This window comes from Coregonus lavaretus (assembly GCF_964263955.1).
Source record: "Coregonus lavaretus genome assembly, chromosome: 39".
NCBI lineage: Eukaryota > Metazoa > Chordata > Actinopteri > Salmoniformes > Salmonidae > Coregonus > Coregonus lavaretus.
Window position 1 is genome coordinate 19,520,541 of NC_140026.1, and position 18,330 is coordinate 19,538,870.

An 18,330-nucleotide genomic window follows, 5' to 3' on the forward strand; every position below is an offset into this window, starting at 1 on the left:
TGCTTTGTCATTATGGGGTAGATTGATGAGGAAAAAATACAATTTAATCAATTTTAGAATAAGGCTGTAAAGTAAGAAAATTTGGAAAAAGTCAAGGGGGCTGAATACTTCCTGAATGCACTGTATATGCAATCCAGTACCATGCACCTCCAAAAGCTCTGCTCTCAAATTAGGTCTATCCTCTGCAACCCTAAACACACTTGCCAAGACCACACGATTTATCGGTCTATCTTTCATCAGTCTCAAAATAGAATGTGACCCTGAAAGACAGGTGAGAGCAGAAGAATTATACATTATGCACATGATTTTTCACCAGACAGTTTAGTGTGACTATCAGGAGCCGTATGGAAGAATCCCTTTTGCCACCAATGCAACTGGCACATTACTGACTTGGCTGTCACTCCAGGGCATATTGATGACGACTGACCTGAGGATCTCCACACTCTTACCACTAACTCACTAACCTAAACCACACACACACACACACACACACACACACACACACACACACACACACTCACACACACACTGCCAAATACAGATGGCTGATCTGACGAGGGGCCTTTAAGACCATGCTTACTCACAAGCCCTTAACCAACAATGCAGTTCAAGAAAGAGTTAAGAAAATATTTAACAAATAATCTAAAGTAAAAAATAATAAAAAGTAACACAATAAAATAACAATAACGAGGCTATATACAAGTTGTGTACTATATGGGGAATAGGATGCCATTTTGGATGCAACCATGGTGCTCACAGTCACCACATCATGGATGAATTGGTTTCTTCTGCTCTGGATGTTTTCCTTGAAGGTGCAACTACAGTCCTTCCTCACTACAGTAATTATGTATGACTTGAGACCAGGGTAGTTCAGTAGGCCATACCGTAGCAAAAATGATTTCCAACCGAAAGCAAAAATGTGCATTCTTAATGGACAAGTTCAGGTTGTACCTCCCCAATTCAAAATGTTTTGAAATGTTTTCTCCCTACTAAACATAACCCAGGACAGAGTGACTGTTTTAGCTCTGTACTTTGAAATATTGAGATCTAAGGCTGCCCTTACATTACCAACCACTTCCAAGCATAGTACCTTTGCAATACGCCATTCAAAGCATGACTGACATGTGTAAGTGTTGCAGCCTTTCAATTTAAAGGCGGCTGTGTTTTGTAGTTAACAGCTGCCATTTTAATTCTAACACTGGTGACTGTGTTCTTTTCTAGTCCCTGCTCTCCCCTTCTGGAGATCTTGGAACTTGGCCTTAGCCTGAAGGCAAGGGCCAGTTGGTGGTAATGACAGTATTTCCTGATACAACCTGCTTATTTCCAGATGCTCCTTGGTGTGTTAGCTGTTAGCAGATGGGCAAAGTGTTCTGCTGCCTGGGGCTACAGTACACTGGTCCACCTCCCAGCCCAACCCAGGAGAGCCACGGATTGCCCTCCAATCAGCAGCCTTCTTGGTGCCAGAGCTAATGAGATAGAGGGAATTGGTTCCATGGCCAACTCAAAGGGCAATTTACTGTGCTGATGGGGATGGATCTGTCTTGGTCTGGTCCCAGATATGTTTGTGCTGTAGGAGTTGGCAAGATACTATAGCACAAACATATCTGGGACCCGAACAAAATGTTCAAACTGGCACCAAGTCTAATTAACTATACATCACGTTTTAGGATAATGCCTTTGAAACTGTGATAAACTCGGTTTCCTAGAGGCATGCACTTTCCCTTCGTACATTGGCTTTTGTCAGAGCTCAATCTATTAGCAATTAAAAGATCCAGTTTGCTTCGTAAAAAGGGCCTCAACTCGAAACGGTCGGACCAGGAAGTCAGATTCCTCAGATGTACCCTAACGGCCAATACTCTCCAATACTGGGTGGTATTCATTAAGGCATGCAACGGAAAACATTGAAAAACATTTTGTAATGTAAAACGGAAATGAGCGCTTCTTATTAGACAACCCCAAGTAGTCCCTCACAGTTTTTTAGACCATTTTCTTCCATTTGGTGCCTAATGAATACGACCGGATTGTCCAAGGAGATTCCTAACAGGGAAAGGATTAGGCCCTATTTGAAAGTGGAAAGGGGCCAAATTCAAGGCACAGCTTAACACCAGGGACCTTTCCCATCACTAACCGCCCACTCCAACCATCTGCCCCGGCCCCTATATCCTGCATCCCTACGAAGAAAGGCTCCCGGCAGGGTAAACATCACTCCATAGGCCTGGGTTTTGTTCATTAGGTATCAAACTCAAGAAAAGTGACAAACAGGGAGGGACTACTACGCTCATTCCCATTTTCCATTGCAAAACATTTAAAAACATTTTTAAATGTTTTCGGTTGTGTGACCTAATGAACACAGCCCTGGTAATGCTCTGAGAATCAGAGCTATGTGAGATTAGGGAGATATCACCTGTTATGTGCTGAGAATAGTGCTTGTGTCTTTACATGCTGATGGGAAAGAGACAGTGATGGATTAGCTGATATCTCTCAGAGACAGTTTGATCTACTCTCTTTACTCTGGACTTTGGTCTTCTCTCAACATTCACATAGCCAACATCTTTATGTCGGCATCCCCCTCACTCACAACACACAAATCACCAGCTGGAATGCACAGTTAAGACAATCTTGTTCACTTCGCTAGCTTGTTTCTGCTCACTGGGTCAGTGAAGCAGTGCTCACTGATATTTCTGGAGGTTAAAGCCAAAGTAGAGCTTATTCACCTGACTTTCACTACTGTAAGTCCGTCCAGTGTACCTAAATATATCTGACACCAAACCAAACAGACCAACAATGCCAATGGTATTTCCTAAACAACAGACCAACTCAAAAGGATTCAGTGGATAACAAAGTGATAAATGTAGTATTGTGTATTCAAGTGCTTTCCCACTCGGCAAAAACTGGTTGAATCAACGTTGTTTCCACGTCATTTCAACTCAAAAGATCAATGTGATGACATTGACTCAACTTGGAAAACTGATTGGATTTGCAAAAAGTCATCAATGTATGGGGAATTCGTCTTTTTTCACCCAACTTCTAACCTAAATCCAATGACGAGGTGAAATGTTTGGTTGATTTCATGTTGAATTCGACGTTGAACTGACGTCTGTGCCCAGTGGGTTGAGGCTTTTCCAAAAAAACCTAAGACACACCAATCTGAAGTAAGCTTCTCAGAAATTTCAGACACTATTTTCCCCTCAAGCAGCCAAAACCACTGGCATTGTACTGAGAGCAAGACGTAACATGTTTTTACCAACCCTGACTCTGATTATAAGGTTAACCTCGGTTAGAGGCATTCACAGGGAGGTTTGGAGCATGTTCAATGCACCAGTGTTGAAAGGAGCTTGTGTGGGCTAAGAAAAACACATAATAATGGGGCGGAATGGCTTTTTGTTGACGTCAGTCACACAGAAATTCATTTGTCAAGCGACTAACTGCAGTACAACTCCAACTGGGTATGTGACCCTCTTAACCAACTGAAGCATGCAGCTTTTTTTCCCTGTTCTTTGTTTGTGATTATAGTTTGAGGAAGGAGCTTGACAGCTATGGTGGAAGCTTCACTTGCAGTTCAGTTGGAATCTGTTATGTTTTTACAGTGGGAAGTTATCTAAAAAGCAGTCACACAACTGTGAGATAATGGAGGTCTAATACCAGTCAGTCAATTAGGATTGAAGACAGTTAGATACATTGATTCTTGGGGCAGATTTCTTTCAAACCATAGCTGAAAAATAGCCAGTATCTTGGATAACAATTTGTATGCCTCCTTAATCCTATACCAACCAGAAATGAAAACATATGTCCATGCTGAGTCTGTTTAAGACATAAAGGTGTGTGTCTGCAAAGCATCAAATCCAGGATGGCCCTGGACCTGGCCCCCAAGGGTTGAACTTTTCTGTCCCCCAGGGGTGTGATGCAATCCCTCTGTCATCACCTCAAGCTTACAGCTCTCTATGCCCATCACAGCACAGCCCAGACATCTGCTCTGTGTCAGTCCAAAGTTAGCTCTCAAAATTAGATTGACTTTTTTTTTCTCCAACTGAAGTACGACCTGGCATCGGTTCATGTGTGTCTGCTTTCATCAATGAAACTGGTATTCGTTCTGAATAAGCCATGGTTTTATCCAGTAATGTTTTGCGGGATATGGGACATTGTTATCCCCAAGCAGAACTGTACCAGACCAGTTAGAAGTCATTAGACCTGGGAATGGATATTGATTTGTGAAATTAGGTCTGTAAGACCAGGCATGATGAGAGTTGTGATGCCCCATGCTTTTTTATTTGTACATTGGGGAGGAGACTGTTTTACTCATATCTGTGCTTGTGTGCGTGCATTGTGTTTACATAACTGTGTGAGTTAAATTGTGTCATGTGATCCTACGACTGACATATCCCAGGGCATGCTGGGTGGGTGGCCGGTGCCCTTCTGAACGCTCACTCACGCAATCCAGTTCCGGTATCTGATTGATGGGGGGTCAAATGGGGAGGACACAGGACAGCATACCAGGCCTGACTGTAAAATCAGGATAGGTTTTGAGGAGAGCGGCTGCATGATATGGGTTTTGAGGCAAAGCTTAGGGGGAATGTCTGTAGATATAGTATGTTTATTTCAATCTAGAGGGAGCTCTTGATGTCAAAAGGGACCATACTATCAAATAGATCCCTTACTGGTTTAGTATAAGACCAAGCAATATTTACTCAAGGGTCCGAACTCCGACAAATCCATCTCAACAAGATAGCCAAAGTCATTACATTTACATTTTAGTCATTTAGCAAACGCTCTTATCTAGAGCGACTTACAGTTAGTGCATACATTATTATTTTTGTATTATTTTCTTCATACTGGCCCCCCGTGGGAATCGAACCCACAACCCTGGCGTTGCAAACGCCATGCTCTACCAACTGAGCTACATCCCTGCCGGCCATTCCCTCCCCTACCCTGGACCAGTTGTGCGCCGCCCCATGGGTCTCCCGGTCGCGGCCGGCTACAACAGAGCCTGGATTCGAACCAGGATCTCTAGTGGCACAGCCACAGCCTTAGACCACTGCGCCACTCGGGAGGTCATCACCACTGTACCTCTTCAAAGACAAGTTGACACAAACTATCACTTCCGTGGCCAGTCCTCAGTGTTCAACTGAGTATATAATTTGGGTCTTTCAGAGCTGGGAATGTAGCGCTTCCCTTTGACAAGCGGGTCCTCTCCACAGCTGGGAATGCCTGGTGATCAGCTGCCTCCGCTCAACAGCCAAGTGCCACTGCACTGCATCTCATCTCCCTAATGACAGGCTCCTCAGCAGCCAGCAATTTCCAAAGAAAGAGGAGTCAGACAGAGAGAGACAGAGAGAGAGAGAGATAGAGAGAGAGAGAGAGAGAAGAAAGAGTCCTGTACTCTACTCTAAACATCCCTGACCAGCATTTGGCAGCCAGCCAGCCAGCATATTCGTCCAACAGCCAAGTTGTGATGTCTCCCAGACTTCTTATGACAAGAGAGAAGTTTAATAAGTCCCAGTCCATGAGACTGATACAAAGGGAGGAAATGTAGGAGTAATGTGTCTTCATATATTTGACTTCAAAAACAGAACGGAACAAAACTGCCAACACGTTTCATTAAAATTCTTCAGGACATTTTTGAGTGACTATACTACTGAGCTCAGTCAAGATGACTCATTAAATATGGGCTCCGTGATGAACTCCTGGAAAAGTGACACGCAAAACATACTTAACAGTCAAATTTCAAGCTTACTGTAGTGTAAAGAATGTGAAGGTCATACAGTGTACTGCTGCTGAAGACTCACAGCCGTCTCTCTGTCTTAACGAGGACACACAACAACATGTCTGAAGAGGACCATACAGTAAGAGAACTTTATGAAAGACTAGAGTCCAATAACTCATGTCCTAGACTAGACCCATGAACTGACTTGAGGTTTGCACAACCACTTTATTGGGATATTTGTTGTTGCTTTGAGAGGCAGCTTTCTCACGAAAACAACACATTCTTTTGGAAGGTTTTGAGTGTGCTTTTTAGATGTGTGTGTGTAGGGGGGGACTCATTCCTGATCTCCTGGTAGCTTGAAGTACCATCATACAATCATCCTTCCTTTACACAACCAATCAGAAACCGGATTGATAAATAATCCAGAGGACCAACCTTATTTGTTTTATACACCTCGCCCTTCCCTTTCTTTACCTGAAACGTTCCCCACTATAAAAACTTTAAATGACAAGCTATACCACTACAGATCACAACTTTGTCTTTTAGTAAGGAAACTCATGTCTCATCAACTCTTCGCAACTCCTCCACATACTAATTGCCCTAAGGGGACAAATAAAAATAAAGCTGTAATGACTGCCAACCAGCAAAGCCAAAAGCAAGACAGACTGACTGACATGCCCTTACCTTATTACTTCACAGCTCCTTCTCCCTCTCTTCCCCACCAGGAGCTCCCTCTGTGCATGCGCTCCCCTCTGCTTCCCACAGCAACTATCTAATTGACAGAGAACCTTGCTCACTCCTAAATGTCAATCCACACCCCACGGAGAGAGAGAGCGAGAGAGAGAGAGCGAGAGAGAGAGAGAGAGCGAGAGAGCGAGAGAGCGAGAGAGAGAGAGAGAGAGAGAGAGAGAGAGAGAGAGAGAGAGAGAGAGAGAGAGAGAGAGAGAGAGAGAGAGAGAGAGAGAGAGAGAGAGAGAATGAGAGAGAGAATGAGAGAGAGGGAGGGAAAAAATGGAGAGGAAGGAGGAAGGGAAAACGAGCCTCTGCGTGTGTTCAAGGGGGGGATCCCCCATGGGAATCATGGAGGGAAGGTTGAGAAGAAGAAGGCTGACCAAAAAGGGAAGAGACTAATCGGAGCGGAAAGAACCAAAGACAAACACTGAGAGCTCAGATCAAACGGTTTCTCTAAGTGCTCCCAGGGCTGTGTGCTTGGGACCAAGACCTTGGTCATTATATACTAGGAGTAGGCTGAGAGAGAATAATATTTCACATTTGATTATCACCACACACAAAACAACAGTCAAGAAAAACATATTCTGAGCATATTTTGTAGTTTATCTACTAAGATCTTTGTCATTATATACAGGGAGTGGGGCTGGGATGTATTAATATTTCAGATCTGATTATGACCACACACAAAAAACAAGCTGGAAAAACATCTTCCGAGTATATCTTTCTAGTTTATCTATGTCTGTGTTGCTCCCATTTCCTCTTTCACTACCCCCGTAAGTTTATTTTCTTAGTTTTTCGTGTCAAGGCCATTGGCACTGTAATAATAGAACGATGATAACATCTGGAAGTACGAAAGAACACCTCCAGTCTTTTAAAAGCTTACTTTGCACGGCTGCTACCCTACTCCTAACCTATGCACAGATGCCGCCTGAGGCCGTGTTCCATGCAGGGGAAACACCTGGGCTGTTTGGAAATCTTTTCCTGAACCATTGTCTTGTTCGCCCATACAGATAGATGAGCAAACAAAAAGCATTGTCTTCTAGAAGAGGTAGTTAAAAAATAAATAAATAAACAAATTATATATAGGCTCAAGTGGCATCACCAACACTACTTATTGTGGTCTAACGTAGCCTGAATCATGGCTCACGCCAGGTTATGGCTAGAAGAGATACGGCTCATGTCAAAGTGACGTCACGCTCTCGCTCTGAACTCGGACTTCGAACAAACCTACCCACCTGATAGCTAGCTAATTAGCCAGTTATGCTGGCTAGTTGGCAACAACAGACGGTTGCTAATTAACATTTGTAAAGTAAAGTTGTATGTTTATTTCGATGGGCGAGGAAGAAATAACTTGTATTATTGGTCACCATCTGGATGTCACGGTGATGGGGAGTCTACTCAATGGGGAGAGGGGAGAATGCATGGCATGCCGGACAGCACAACACCCGAGCACAATGTCATTCGCTTCCGTTTGCGGAGCATTGTTGTCCGGCAGTAAGGAGAGGGAAGTAGCTAACTTTAGCTACCCACTGGGCAAAAACAGGTTGAATCAACGTATGAAGTTTCCATGTCATTTCAACAACAACAGAAATGTGCTGACGTTGAATAAACATAATGAAATGTCGTATTTTTTTCACCCACATTTGAACCTAAATCCAATCCCTTATGAAAAAGGTTGCAGTAAAACTGCACAATGCTGCAATTACTACGTCCAAAATACCACAGTCAACTGCAGTTACTGCAGTTTTTTTATGGCAATCTTTTTTTGTAAGGGATGACATGGTGACATATTTTGTTGATTTCACGTTGAATTCACGTTAGTTGACAACTCAAATAAAATAAAATCACATTTTATTGGCCACATGCGCCGAATACAACAGGTGCAGACATTACAGTGAAATGCTTACTTACAGCCCTTAACCAACAGTGCATTTATTTTTAATAAAAAAGTAAAATAAAACAACAACAAAAAAGTGTTGAGAAAAAAGAGTAAAATAACAGTAGGGAGGCTATATACAGGGGGGTACCGGTGCAGAGTCAATGTGCGGGGGCACCGGTTAGTTGAGGTAGTTGAAGTAGTATGTACATGTGGGTAGAGTTAAAGTGACTATGCATAAATAATTAACAGAGTAGCAGCAGCGTAAAAAGGTGGGGTGGGGGGGCAGTGCAAATAGTCCGGGTAGCCATGATTAACTCAACCAAATGTAAATCAAAACTATATGTTCAAATGACATCTGTGACTAGTGGGTAGTCAAATCAAATCAAATTGTATTTGTCACATGCGTTGAATTCAACAGGTGTAGACTTTACCGTGAAATGCTTACTTACAAGCCCTTAACCAACAATGCAGTTCAAGAAATAGAGTTAAGAAAATATTTGCTAAATAAACTAAAGTAAAAAAATAAGATTACATAACAATAACAAGGCTATATACAAGGGTTACCGGTACCGAGACAATGTGCGGGGGTACAGGTTAGTCGAGGTAAATAGTCCGGATGGCCATTTGATTAATTGTTCAGCAGTCTTATGGCTTGGGGGTAGAAGCTGTTAAGGAGCCTTTTGGACCCAGACTTGGCGCTCCGGTACCGCTTGCCGTGCGGTAGCAAAGAGCACAGTCTATGACTTGGGTGACTGGAGTCTTTGACAATTTTTTGGGCCTTCCTCTGACACCGCCTAGTATATAGGTCCTGGATGGCAGGAAGCTTGGCCCCAGTAATGTCTTGGGCCGTATGAACTACCCTCTGTAGCGCCTTACGGTCGAATGCCGAGCAGCTGCATACCAGACGGTGATGCAACCGGTCAGGATGCTCTCGATGGTGCAGCTGTATAACTTTTTGAGGATCTGGGGACCAATGCCAAATCTTTTCAGTGTCCTGAGGGGGAAAAGGTGTTGTTGTGCCCTCTTCACGACTGTCTTCGTGTGTTTGGACCATGATAGTTTGTTGGTGATGTGGACACCAAGGAACTTGAAACTCTCGACCCGCTCCACTACAGCCCTGTCGATGTTAATGGGGGCCTGTTCGGCCCTCCTTTTCCTGTAGTCCACAATCATCTCCTTTGTCTCGCTCACATTGAGGGAGAGGTTGTTGTCCTGGCACCACACTGCCAGTTCTCTGACCTCCTCCCTATAGGCTGTCTCATCGTTGTCGGTGATCAGGCCTACCATTGTTGTGTTGTCAGCAAACTTAATGATGGTGTTGGAGTCGTGCTTGGCCATGCAGTCATGGGTGAACAGGTAGTACAGGATGGGACTAAGCACGCACCCCTGAGGGGCCCCGGTGTTGAGGATCAGCTTGGCAGATGTGTTGTTGCTTACCCTTACCACCTGGGGGCAGCCCGTCAGGAAGTCCAGGATCCAGTTGCAGAGGGAGGTGTCTAGTCCCAGGGTCCTTAGCTTAGCGATGAGGGCACTATGGTGTTGAACGCTGAGCTGTAGTCAATGAACAGCATTCTCACATAAGTGTTCCTTTTGTCCAGGTGGGAAAGGGCAGTGTGGAGTGCGATTGAGATTGCGTCATCTGTGGATCTGTTGGGACGGTATGCGAATTGGAGTGGGACTAGGGTTTCCGGGATAATGGTGTTGATGTGAGCCATGACCAGCCTTTCAAAGCATTTCATGGCTACCGACGTGAGCGCTACGGGGCGGTAGTCATTTAGGCAGGTTACCTTCGCATTGTTGGGCAAAGGGACTATGATGGTGGTCTGCTTGAAACATGTTGGTATTACAGCCTCTGTCAGGGAGAGGTTGAAAATGTCAGTAAAGATACTTGCCAGTTGGTATGCGCATGCTCTGAGTACACGCCCTGGTAATCCGTCTGGCCATGTGAATGTTGACCTGTTTAAAGGTCTTGCTTACATCGGCTATGGAAAGCGTGATCACACAGTCGTCCGGAACAGCTGGTGCTCTCATGCATGCTTCAGTGTTGCTTGCCTCGAAGCGAGCATAAAAGGCATTTAGCTCGTCTGGTAGGCTCGCGTCACTGGGCAGCTCGCGGCTGGGTTTCCCTTTGTAGTCAATATCAGGGTGACCGCTAAAGTGCGATGATTGTAGTGATTTTCACAAAAAATGTACAACTACGGCATTAACGTCTACATTTATGTGAAAAAATGTAATTAAATTACTTCGATCAAAATTGAAGGATTCTGAACACTCTCCCTAGTGCCAACTCTCTCTGAAGTTTGAAATCACTTTGATATAAACTGTATCCCTTCTAGCCACAACCCTCTCTCCAATGTAAGCATCCATCAGTGCACTTCATCACAGTGACACCCAACTCCACCAAAGCCTAGTTTGGAATAACCTTTGACATGTGTGTCAGATATTAACAAAACACTGTGCACCATATCCCCCGCTCTGACCCTTACCATGATTTAACCCCTATAGAAATACAATTTACAAAGGATATTTATTACACTTTATGAAGTTTTACATCCTATATACAAAAAAAAGGTGCTATCTAGAACCTAAAAGGGTTCTTCGGCTGTCCCCATAGGAGAACTCTTTGAAGAACCCTTTTTGGTTCCAGGTAGAACTCTTTTGGGTTCCATGTAGAACCCTTTCCACAGAGGGTTCTACCTGGAACCAAAAATGGTTCTACCTGGAACCAAAAAGGGTTCTCCTATGGGGACAGCCAATAACCCTTTTGGAACCCTTTTATCTAAGAGTGTATTCCATATAACATGAGCTCTAACTTTTCTAAGATTCTTCCTGGAAACTGTAACACAAAATCTGTTACCTGTATCCTGAAGTTTAGAACTTAATAAAATAGAAGACAAATCTAAAAGAGGGTATGTGCCAAAACAGTTCTTCAGCTAGCTCAGTCCCTGAGAAACTGTTTGTTGCTCCCTGAGGCCCATTAGCACATGCAGTTTGTGTAAGATGTACATAAGTGGAACCAGCTTTAACTCCTGGTGCTGACACATACACATAGATGAGTGCACGTGCAAGCACACACGCACACGCACGCACGCACGCACACACACACAAACACACAAACACAGGGTAGTAACAGATAGCCTTTCTGCCCACCCTGGCAACACCCACATCCTTGTTGTTCAGAGCACCGAGGCACCAAATTAATCCTACATCAGCCAGTTAATATAAAACAGATTAGTGATTCATTAGCAAGCTGGTACTAAAGCTTTTTATTAACTTTAGGAAGTTTTAGTTGGCACCCCCCCCCCCCCCCCTTTAAAAAAAAGAAATGTCAGTTTTTACCACAGATTTGGGGTGTTTAGATACATTTTTTTTTAAGGTAGTCGTAAGGGTGGACTCATTATGTAGAACATGTTTGTCTGTCTGTAAGGTCAGAGCATTCCTACAACTATGGAGCACAGCTGCATCTTTGAATTAAATTAAGGTTCAGGGAACCTTGATGATCTGCTTCAGTCCAGTGAATTAGCCCCCTCTATTGACACTTTTATTTAATTACATATATAAGGTAAAAGCAGCAATTAGTGTAATGAATTACTTTTGGAAATGCATTAGGGAAAGGAAAAGGGGATATCTAGTCAGTTGTACAACTGAATGCATTCAACTGAAATGTGTCTTCCGCATTTAATTAACTGATTGATTGAGTAGTCTGTAAAAATATGATTTGGTTAGACTGCTTAAAGGGCTCCAATGGGGGCCTTGACTGCCTGTCCAACTGTAAAGTATTTCATATTGTTTCATAAAAAAAACATGCATCTTCTTCGAACAGCTTTTGTTCTTACTGTAGTTATATTTTGTGGAGCAAGGGCAAAGTCTGAACATTTAAAACATCAATTCAGGCATCGCATGTAAAGTGCTTGTTGACCCTTACAATAATGCCTTGCACTTTCTGTGGAACGTTCCCACCGTTTTTAGGGTGGACTAAAACTATATTCTGGTTAGGTTATCTGACAACTTATGCAACCCATTCTGCTGCAAAAAAATCATTCAGTCTCTAGAACAAAATTATACGGTATAAAACATTTTATCATAATTTTACATCAGCAGCAACTGAAAATCTCAGTGCTTTTTAATTCCAAAACTAAACGGGGGAACAATGTTGTACTCAGCCCCCATTGCAGAAACAGTCACTATAATGATGCTTGTCAAATGGAGTGTGACATTCCAGAGGTTCTCTGTGTGATCCCTAATTGCTTTCACAAAGTTCTGACGGTTCCTGGAGTTCTAACAACCCAATTAGTGAACGACCCGCCTTTCGGTCCTTTCTGTCCTTCTGGGGCATGAGATTGAGGCTTGACCGTTTCTCACCATTCTGGGATCAGACAAGAGGACGATAAGACATCGGTTCATCCCCAAAGTCTGTTTGTGAAATTGGAAGATTTTTTTTAAATCAAAGGTTCAAATTGGCCTTTTAGGTGGATTAGCCTACCGCTGAATACAAGGTTTGATTGTTGAGCTGCCTGTTTGAGGTGCTTACATGTCATGTTGTTCCTTCTCCTGTTGAATTGTGCCTGGGGCTTATTGCTCACAGATGACTTGGAAGGTGCCATTGAGGAGAATAAGGAATTGGGCAAAGCCATTCTGGAGATGCTGCACATCAATAAGCTGTCTGCACCACATCAGGCCAAACCACACCCCTACATGAGACAGGTCTATCAACTTCTGGACACACAAGAGGCCCGAGACTTGGGAAGCTCCGATGGAACACTGGTGCAGAGTTTTCGGAGTGTCCTGGGTAGGAGCCTAACTTGAAACCGTTATACAGTAAATAAGATGTTTCCTAACATGGATTGGTCCTAATATGGAATTTTAGCAATATGTTTGATGTCTTATTAGCTAGTGAAATTCCTGTTAGTCCTGAAAATAGTTATAGTTCGCAGTTAGCTAATATCAGCTTTATTATACCATAGTTGTCCAAGGAAAGTTGTGTATGTGATGTTGTTAATTGATGCCTGTGTTTTGTTCCAGCAACATCATGTCTATGTGGGCTGTTTATGTGTTCTGTGCTGTGGGCCAACTTTGGATGCAATCAACTAGATTGATTAACATTGTCTCTCTTTATGTTCCTTGGACCAAGCAGGCCCACTGCATGCCCCCGCAGGATGGATCTGGTTCAACGTCTCCCACCTGAAGCCTTCCATGGCCGTGGCTGAGCTCGTCCTGCTCCGCAAGACCCTCCACCCCAACCCCCTCAGTGTCACGGTGGCCCTGCACAGCCTGACCAGGGGGGCGAGTGGCCTGAGCGTGAGCCCTCCCCTCGAGGAGAGGATCCTGACCCTGGATCAGCTACCCCTGTCTGGCTACGACGTGTTTGACGTGTCCCCCTTCATGTTCTCCTCCAAGCCTCTGGACGTGGTGGGCTTCCAGCTGCGCTACACGGACGAGAGTGGGAGCCTGGTGCTTCATGAGGCCCTGACCCAGAGCCTCTACTGCCTGGGGGGCGGCTCCCTCAGCGAGCCCCTGCTGGTGGTGTACCGGGCTAGGCCGCTTCGCCACCAGACGACGGCTGCCACCAATGGGCTCCGGCCTGAGCGCAGACAGCGCCAGCACTGCCGCATGAGGAGCCACGAGAGGAGGAGCCTCTTCCTGGCCAAACGAAACGGCTACAAGCGTCGTCGCTTTGATGCCACCCCTGACCCACAGTGTCGGCTCCATCACCGCTATGTTGACTTCAACAAGGGCAATCTGGCAAACTGGATCCTACAGCCGTCAGGGTTCAATGCTACCTTCTGCAGGTGGGAACGTCACACAAACATAGAGTGAGCTCCAGGAATATTGGGACAGTGACACATTTTGTTGTTGTTTTGGCTCTGTACTCCAGCACTTGATACAATGACTATGAAGTTAAAGTGCAGACTGTCAGCTTTAATTTGAGGGTATTTTCATCCATATCGGGTTAACCGTTTAGAAATTACAGCACTTTTTGGACATAGTCCTCCCATTTTAGGGGACCAAAAGTATTGGGACAAATTCACTTATATGTTTATTAAAGTAGTAAAGATTAAGTATTCCTAGTACGCAGTGACTACATTAAGCCTGTGACTCAAAAAAAATTTGGTCCCCTAAAATGGGGGGACTATGCACAAAAAGTGCTGTAGTTTCTAAACAGTTCACCCAATAAGGATGACAGTCTGCACTTTAACCTCATAGTCATTGTATCATTTCAAATCCAAAGTGCTGGAGTACAGAGCCAAAACAATAACAATATGTGTCACTGTCCCAATACTTTTGGAGCTCACTGTAATTGTTGTTATTACAGTGGTGAGTGCCGATATCGATAATTCAATACCACATTGATATCGGTCATATCATAACAATATCGATATATGTCGATGTCATTATGAGCGAGGCATACAGCATCACAATATTGTTTTATCTAAGGGTGACACCTCTCCCCCAATCAAATTCATGTGCACCTTAAAAATGATGACTTAACTACCCAAGTTATGATGTCATTGCAGCCAGATTTGCTTGCTGACTGGGTAGTGAAGTGATCATCCAATGCAGAACCTTTGTTGTGTTTATAATCAGAGTGTTATCCCATTTCAGTGGTACCTGCCACATTGGGAATTCAGGAGTGTCCATAGAAGGATTTAGAACGAGGAAAAGACAGACTGAGGAGAGATCAGTCAATAGGTATGTGTTGAGAACTCGATGTCCACTATGCACTATAGATACTGTGGTAGCCCTTGTGTAGCTATATGTAGACAATACTGCCCTACAAAGGCAAAATGCAGTAACTACACTTTCGGTCAAAATTAGGTTAAGACTGAAATCAGGCTTTGTGGTATCTGTTTTATCTTGTGACAGTGTCCTGGTTCAATTATGTTCTGTTTCAGAGAAAATTGAGTTTGAAATTTGCAGTAACTACAAAATCCAAGTAAAACAGCAGTAACTGAAGTTACTGCACTTTGGCTTTGTTTCACCATGTTTTGACTTTAGTTACCCGCTCCGTCATGCAAAGGTAAAGACCAGTAACTTTGCAAACAGTGAAACATGGCTTTAAAGTTGATTTGCTGTCCAGACAAATACAGTATATTGTAGGTAGATAAGTGATAATGCACTGATTTATCATCTTATTATGAAGTAATGTTTTATGCATATAATATGCCATTTAGCAGACGCTTTTATCCAAAGCGACTTACAGTCATGTGTGCATACATTTTTACGTATGGGTGGTCCCGGGGATCGAACCCACTACCCTGGCGTTACAAGCGCCATGCTCTACCAATTGAGCTACAGAGGACCACGTATCAACCATGACCACTGATTTGACCTATGACCCATAAGTCAAATAAATGACCATACAAAGTCAAATAGAAAGACAACAAGAAAATTGGATAAACACATTTAGATTGTAGATATATCTTTTTAAAGTATAAATGTTCTGCGTGATGAAATATTCCTTACCTTATGGTGGAAAAATGCTTGAGGGTTACTACAATACAACATTCAAAACATGAAAACACAACTACATAACACCATTAAATACAGTTGGAATGTAGTTAGAACACTCAAGCTGTTTCCATCAAACAGAAAACAACAGAGTTGAATAAACACATTTAGATTGAAGATACTGCACTTTGCCTTTGCATGACCCATATAGTTGTTTAAGGTCATACAAAGACAGCGGGCAGTATCTGCATTTTAGGGGTCATGGGTCAAATCAGTGGTCATGGTTGATGTGCATAAAAATTGATTGATAATAAGATGATACATCAGTGCATTATCACTTATCTACCTACAACATAATTGGCTGGCTAGCAAAAAAACTTTAAAGCAACTTTTCTCACTTTCACTGCTGCCGTAGTTAATGTGTCTTGCCTTTGTAGGGCAGAATCGACATCCACTTTGTGTAGTTCCATATCCACTAGGACTATATTATTCTGTAGGATTGTTGTAATTAGGGTTGCAAAACTCTGGTAACTTTCCCAAAATTCCCAGGTTTTCCAGAAAACCGGATGGAGGATCCCCGATTTCCTGCTTATTCTCTCCTGATTCTGGGACTCTTCCAACCGGGATTTCTGGAAAACCTTGATATTTTGGGAAAGTTACAGGAATTTTGCGACCCTACAACAACATTACTGTAGTTGTAATATTGAGTTTCCTTCAATTTCAGCTCCAACTGTGTTCCACTGGAGCTGTCATCTCTCACGGTGATGTATAGGAGTGAAACAGATGACGTCATCGTCCAGAAGTTTAGAGATGCAAGGGCAGAGAGCTGCATATGCCAGCCACAGGCTAAGCATTGAAACCAGCTCCCCCACATACAGTATTTACCCATCCTAGACACTGGAGGGCGAAATTGCTTATTGAATCTGAAGTAGGAGACCGGCTAGTAGACCAGCTAGTAGACCAGGGTGAAAAGGATTAGGGTCATTTTATGTTCCGAAGAATCAATGAACGAGGGTTGATAGACTGTATGTTCTGGTGTGGTGGGTGAATTAAAAATACACTTGAAAAATGTTCTCCTGTTTACTACATGTGTTACAATCAAGAGCTTTTAGTCCATCCAATACAAGCATTAGAATAAAGAATCAATTGAATACATTTCACTGACAGGCTTTTTTTTATAGGACTTGTCATTTGGAAGTGCAGCAAAACAGTTTCTTACCGATGTATCCTACATTATAGGCTAATTTACATATTGTACCTGATCCTTTCAGATCTACAACGGTGCTTGTAGGGTTAGGGGCTCAGAGCAGGGTTGGGGTTGATTTGGAATTTAGTCTTTCCTCCCATAGAGCTAGTGAGCCACAGATTGACATCCAATACCAAATTAACCCGTAGCCCTTACCTCCGAAGCACTTGAAGATATCTGAAAAGATTTGATAAGTGTAAGCAAATATGTACAAAATCCCAGCTATCAAATGTCAAGTGTAAACCAGGGATTTTTTTAAAATCGCGGCCCGAGGAGCAGTTGTTGGTTGTTCACTTCCTTGCTTAAGGGCAGAACGGCAGATTTCTTCACCTTGCTGGCTCAGGGATTCGAACCAACGACCTTTCGGTTATTGGCACAATGCTATTAACAACTAGGCTACCTAGGGGTCAAGCTGGGATTGGGCAGAAAGAGGAAGTACAGCCCACTACTTAACAGCCAAACATCTGATTGGTTGCAGCTGTAGTCCTTTAAAAACGCAGCCATAACTGTGGGGGAACGATGATCCGATTTGTTCGGTGACAACCGGGAGGTTCCGTTAGAAGTAAATGCAGAGGGAATAGGTTGACGTTTGTTTGTTATTTACAGTGTTAGATTGTGCATTATTCTACTTGTATTATCAGGGTGACATCTGTGTCGAGGGATAGGCTACAGTATGTTTATTTTATTTGGATGAAGCGAGCAGGCAGCAAGTTGCAAGAATTGGATCGCCAAGCGCTGAACCTGCCGCCTGCGAGCCTATGATCCGGTATATTTATCGGTCTATGAAGCCTACTGTATGAAATTCAAGTATGTCAGGAAAACATTTTAAAGGCCATGAAGTCAGTTGCTGCATCAAATATTTTATTTTTGGATTTAACATAATATTTTGGGTAAGTGTGTTTTTCTTCTTGCTATTTGTCTCTCTTATTGTCTTTCATTGGGCAATTTTGAATCTGCAATCTATTTTAAACTGTAGGCCCAGCTAGAGGAACTGGCTTAAGTGATATTATAATAGCCTAATTATTGTGAATAATATTCCCTTGATGATTTTACGACCAAGATGCTTCACAAGCTGTAGGTCTATTGATGTATTAAATAATAGTCTGTTAAAACCTATTATAAATGATAACGTGATCTTTCGATTTGTGAATAGCAGCAAACCACTTTGTTTGTGTTGGCATGCATTTCAAGCTCTTTTTACCTTGCTTATTTAGGTTTGTTGACATTCACAATAGCCTTCACATAGACTCCTACTCAGAGCACTTTTTTATTTCCAGTCTCCACTGCCCCCGGTAATCCGCTTTCTGTCCTCGTTTGTCGGGA

General features: G+C 43.1%; 3 protein-coding genes across 4 annotated transcripts in view; 2 read left to right on the plus strand and 1 right to left on the minus strand.

Annotated features, from left to right (window-relative positions):
• The window catches only part of frem1a (Fras1 related extracellular matrix 1a), a 29,283-nt gene extending 22,820 nt beyond the window's left edge, over positions 1 to 6,463 (minus strand). Inside the window, exon 1 of the mRNA XM_084156009.1 lies at positions 6,386 to 6,463. The gene's annotated coding sequence lies outside the window, so the exon portion shown is untranslated. The remainder of the gene's footprint in view (positions 1 to 6,385) is intronic.
• A 2,426-nt stretch (positions 6,464 to 8,889) lies between these two features.
• LOC311112987 (bone morphogenetic protein 4) lies at positions 8,890 to 16,618 on the plus strand (the record flags this gene model as incomplete). The annotated part of the gene is made up of 5 exons (XM_084156112.1): positions 8,890 to 8,905; positions 12,898 to 13,101; positions 13,444 to 14,101; positions 14,916 to 15,002; positions 16,486 to 16,618. The coding sequence occupies 5 exons, from the start codon at positions 8,890 to 8,892 to the stop codon at positions 16,616 to 16,618; spliced, it is 1,098 nt and encodes a 365-aa protein (XP_084012238.1).
• Positions 16,619 to 17,528: 910 nt separating this feature from the next.
• Positions 17,529 to 18,330, plus strand: part of LOC311113097 (tetraspanin-5) — a 38,865-nt gene continuing 38,063 nt past the window's right edge. The window contains exon 1 of one of the 2 annotated variants that reach the window (XM_084156228.1): positions 17,529 to 17,897. In XM_084156228.1, the coding sequence (XP_084012354.1) occupies positions 17,817 to 17,897 (81 nt within the window). In that variant the 5' untranslated portion in view covers positions 17,529 to 17,816. The remainder of the gene's footprint in view (positions 17,898 to 18,330) is intronic. The other variant, XM_084156229.1, reaches the window with a different exon arrangement.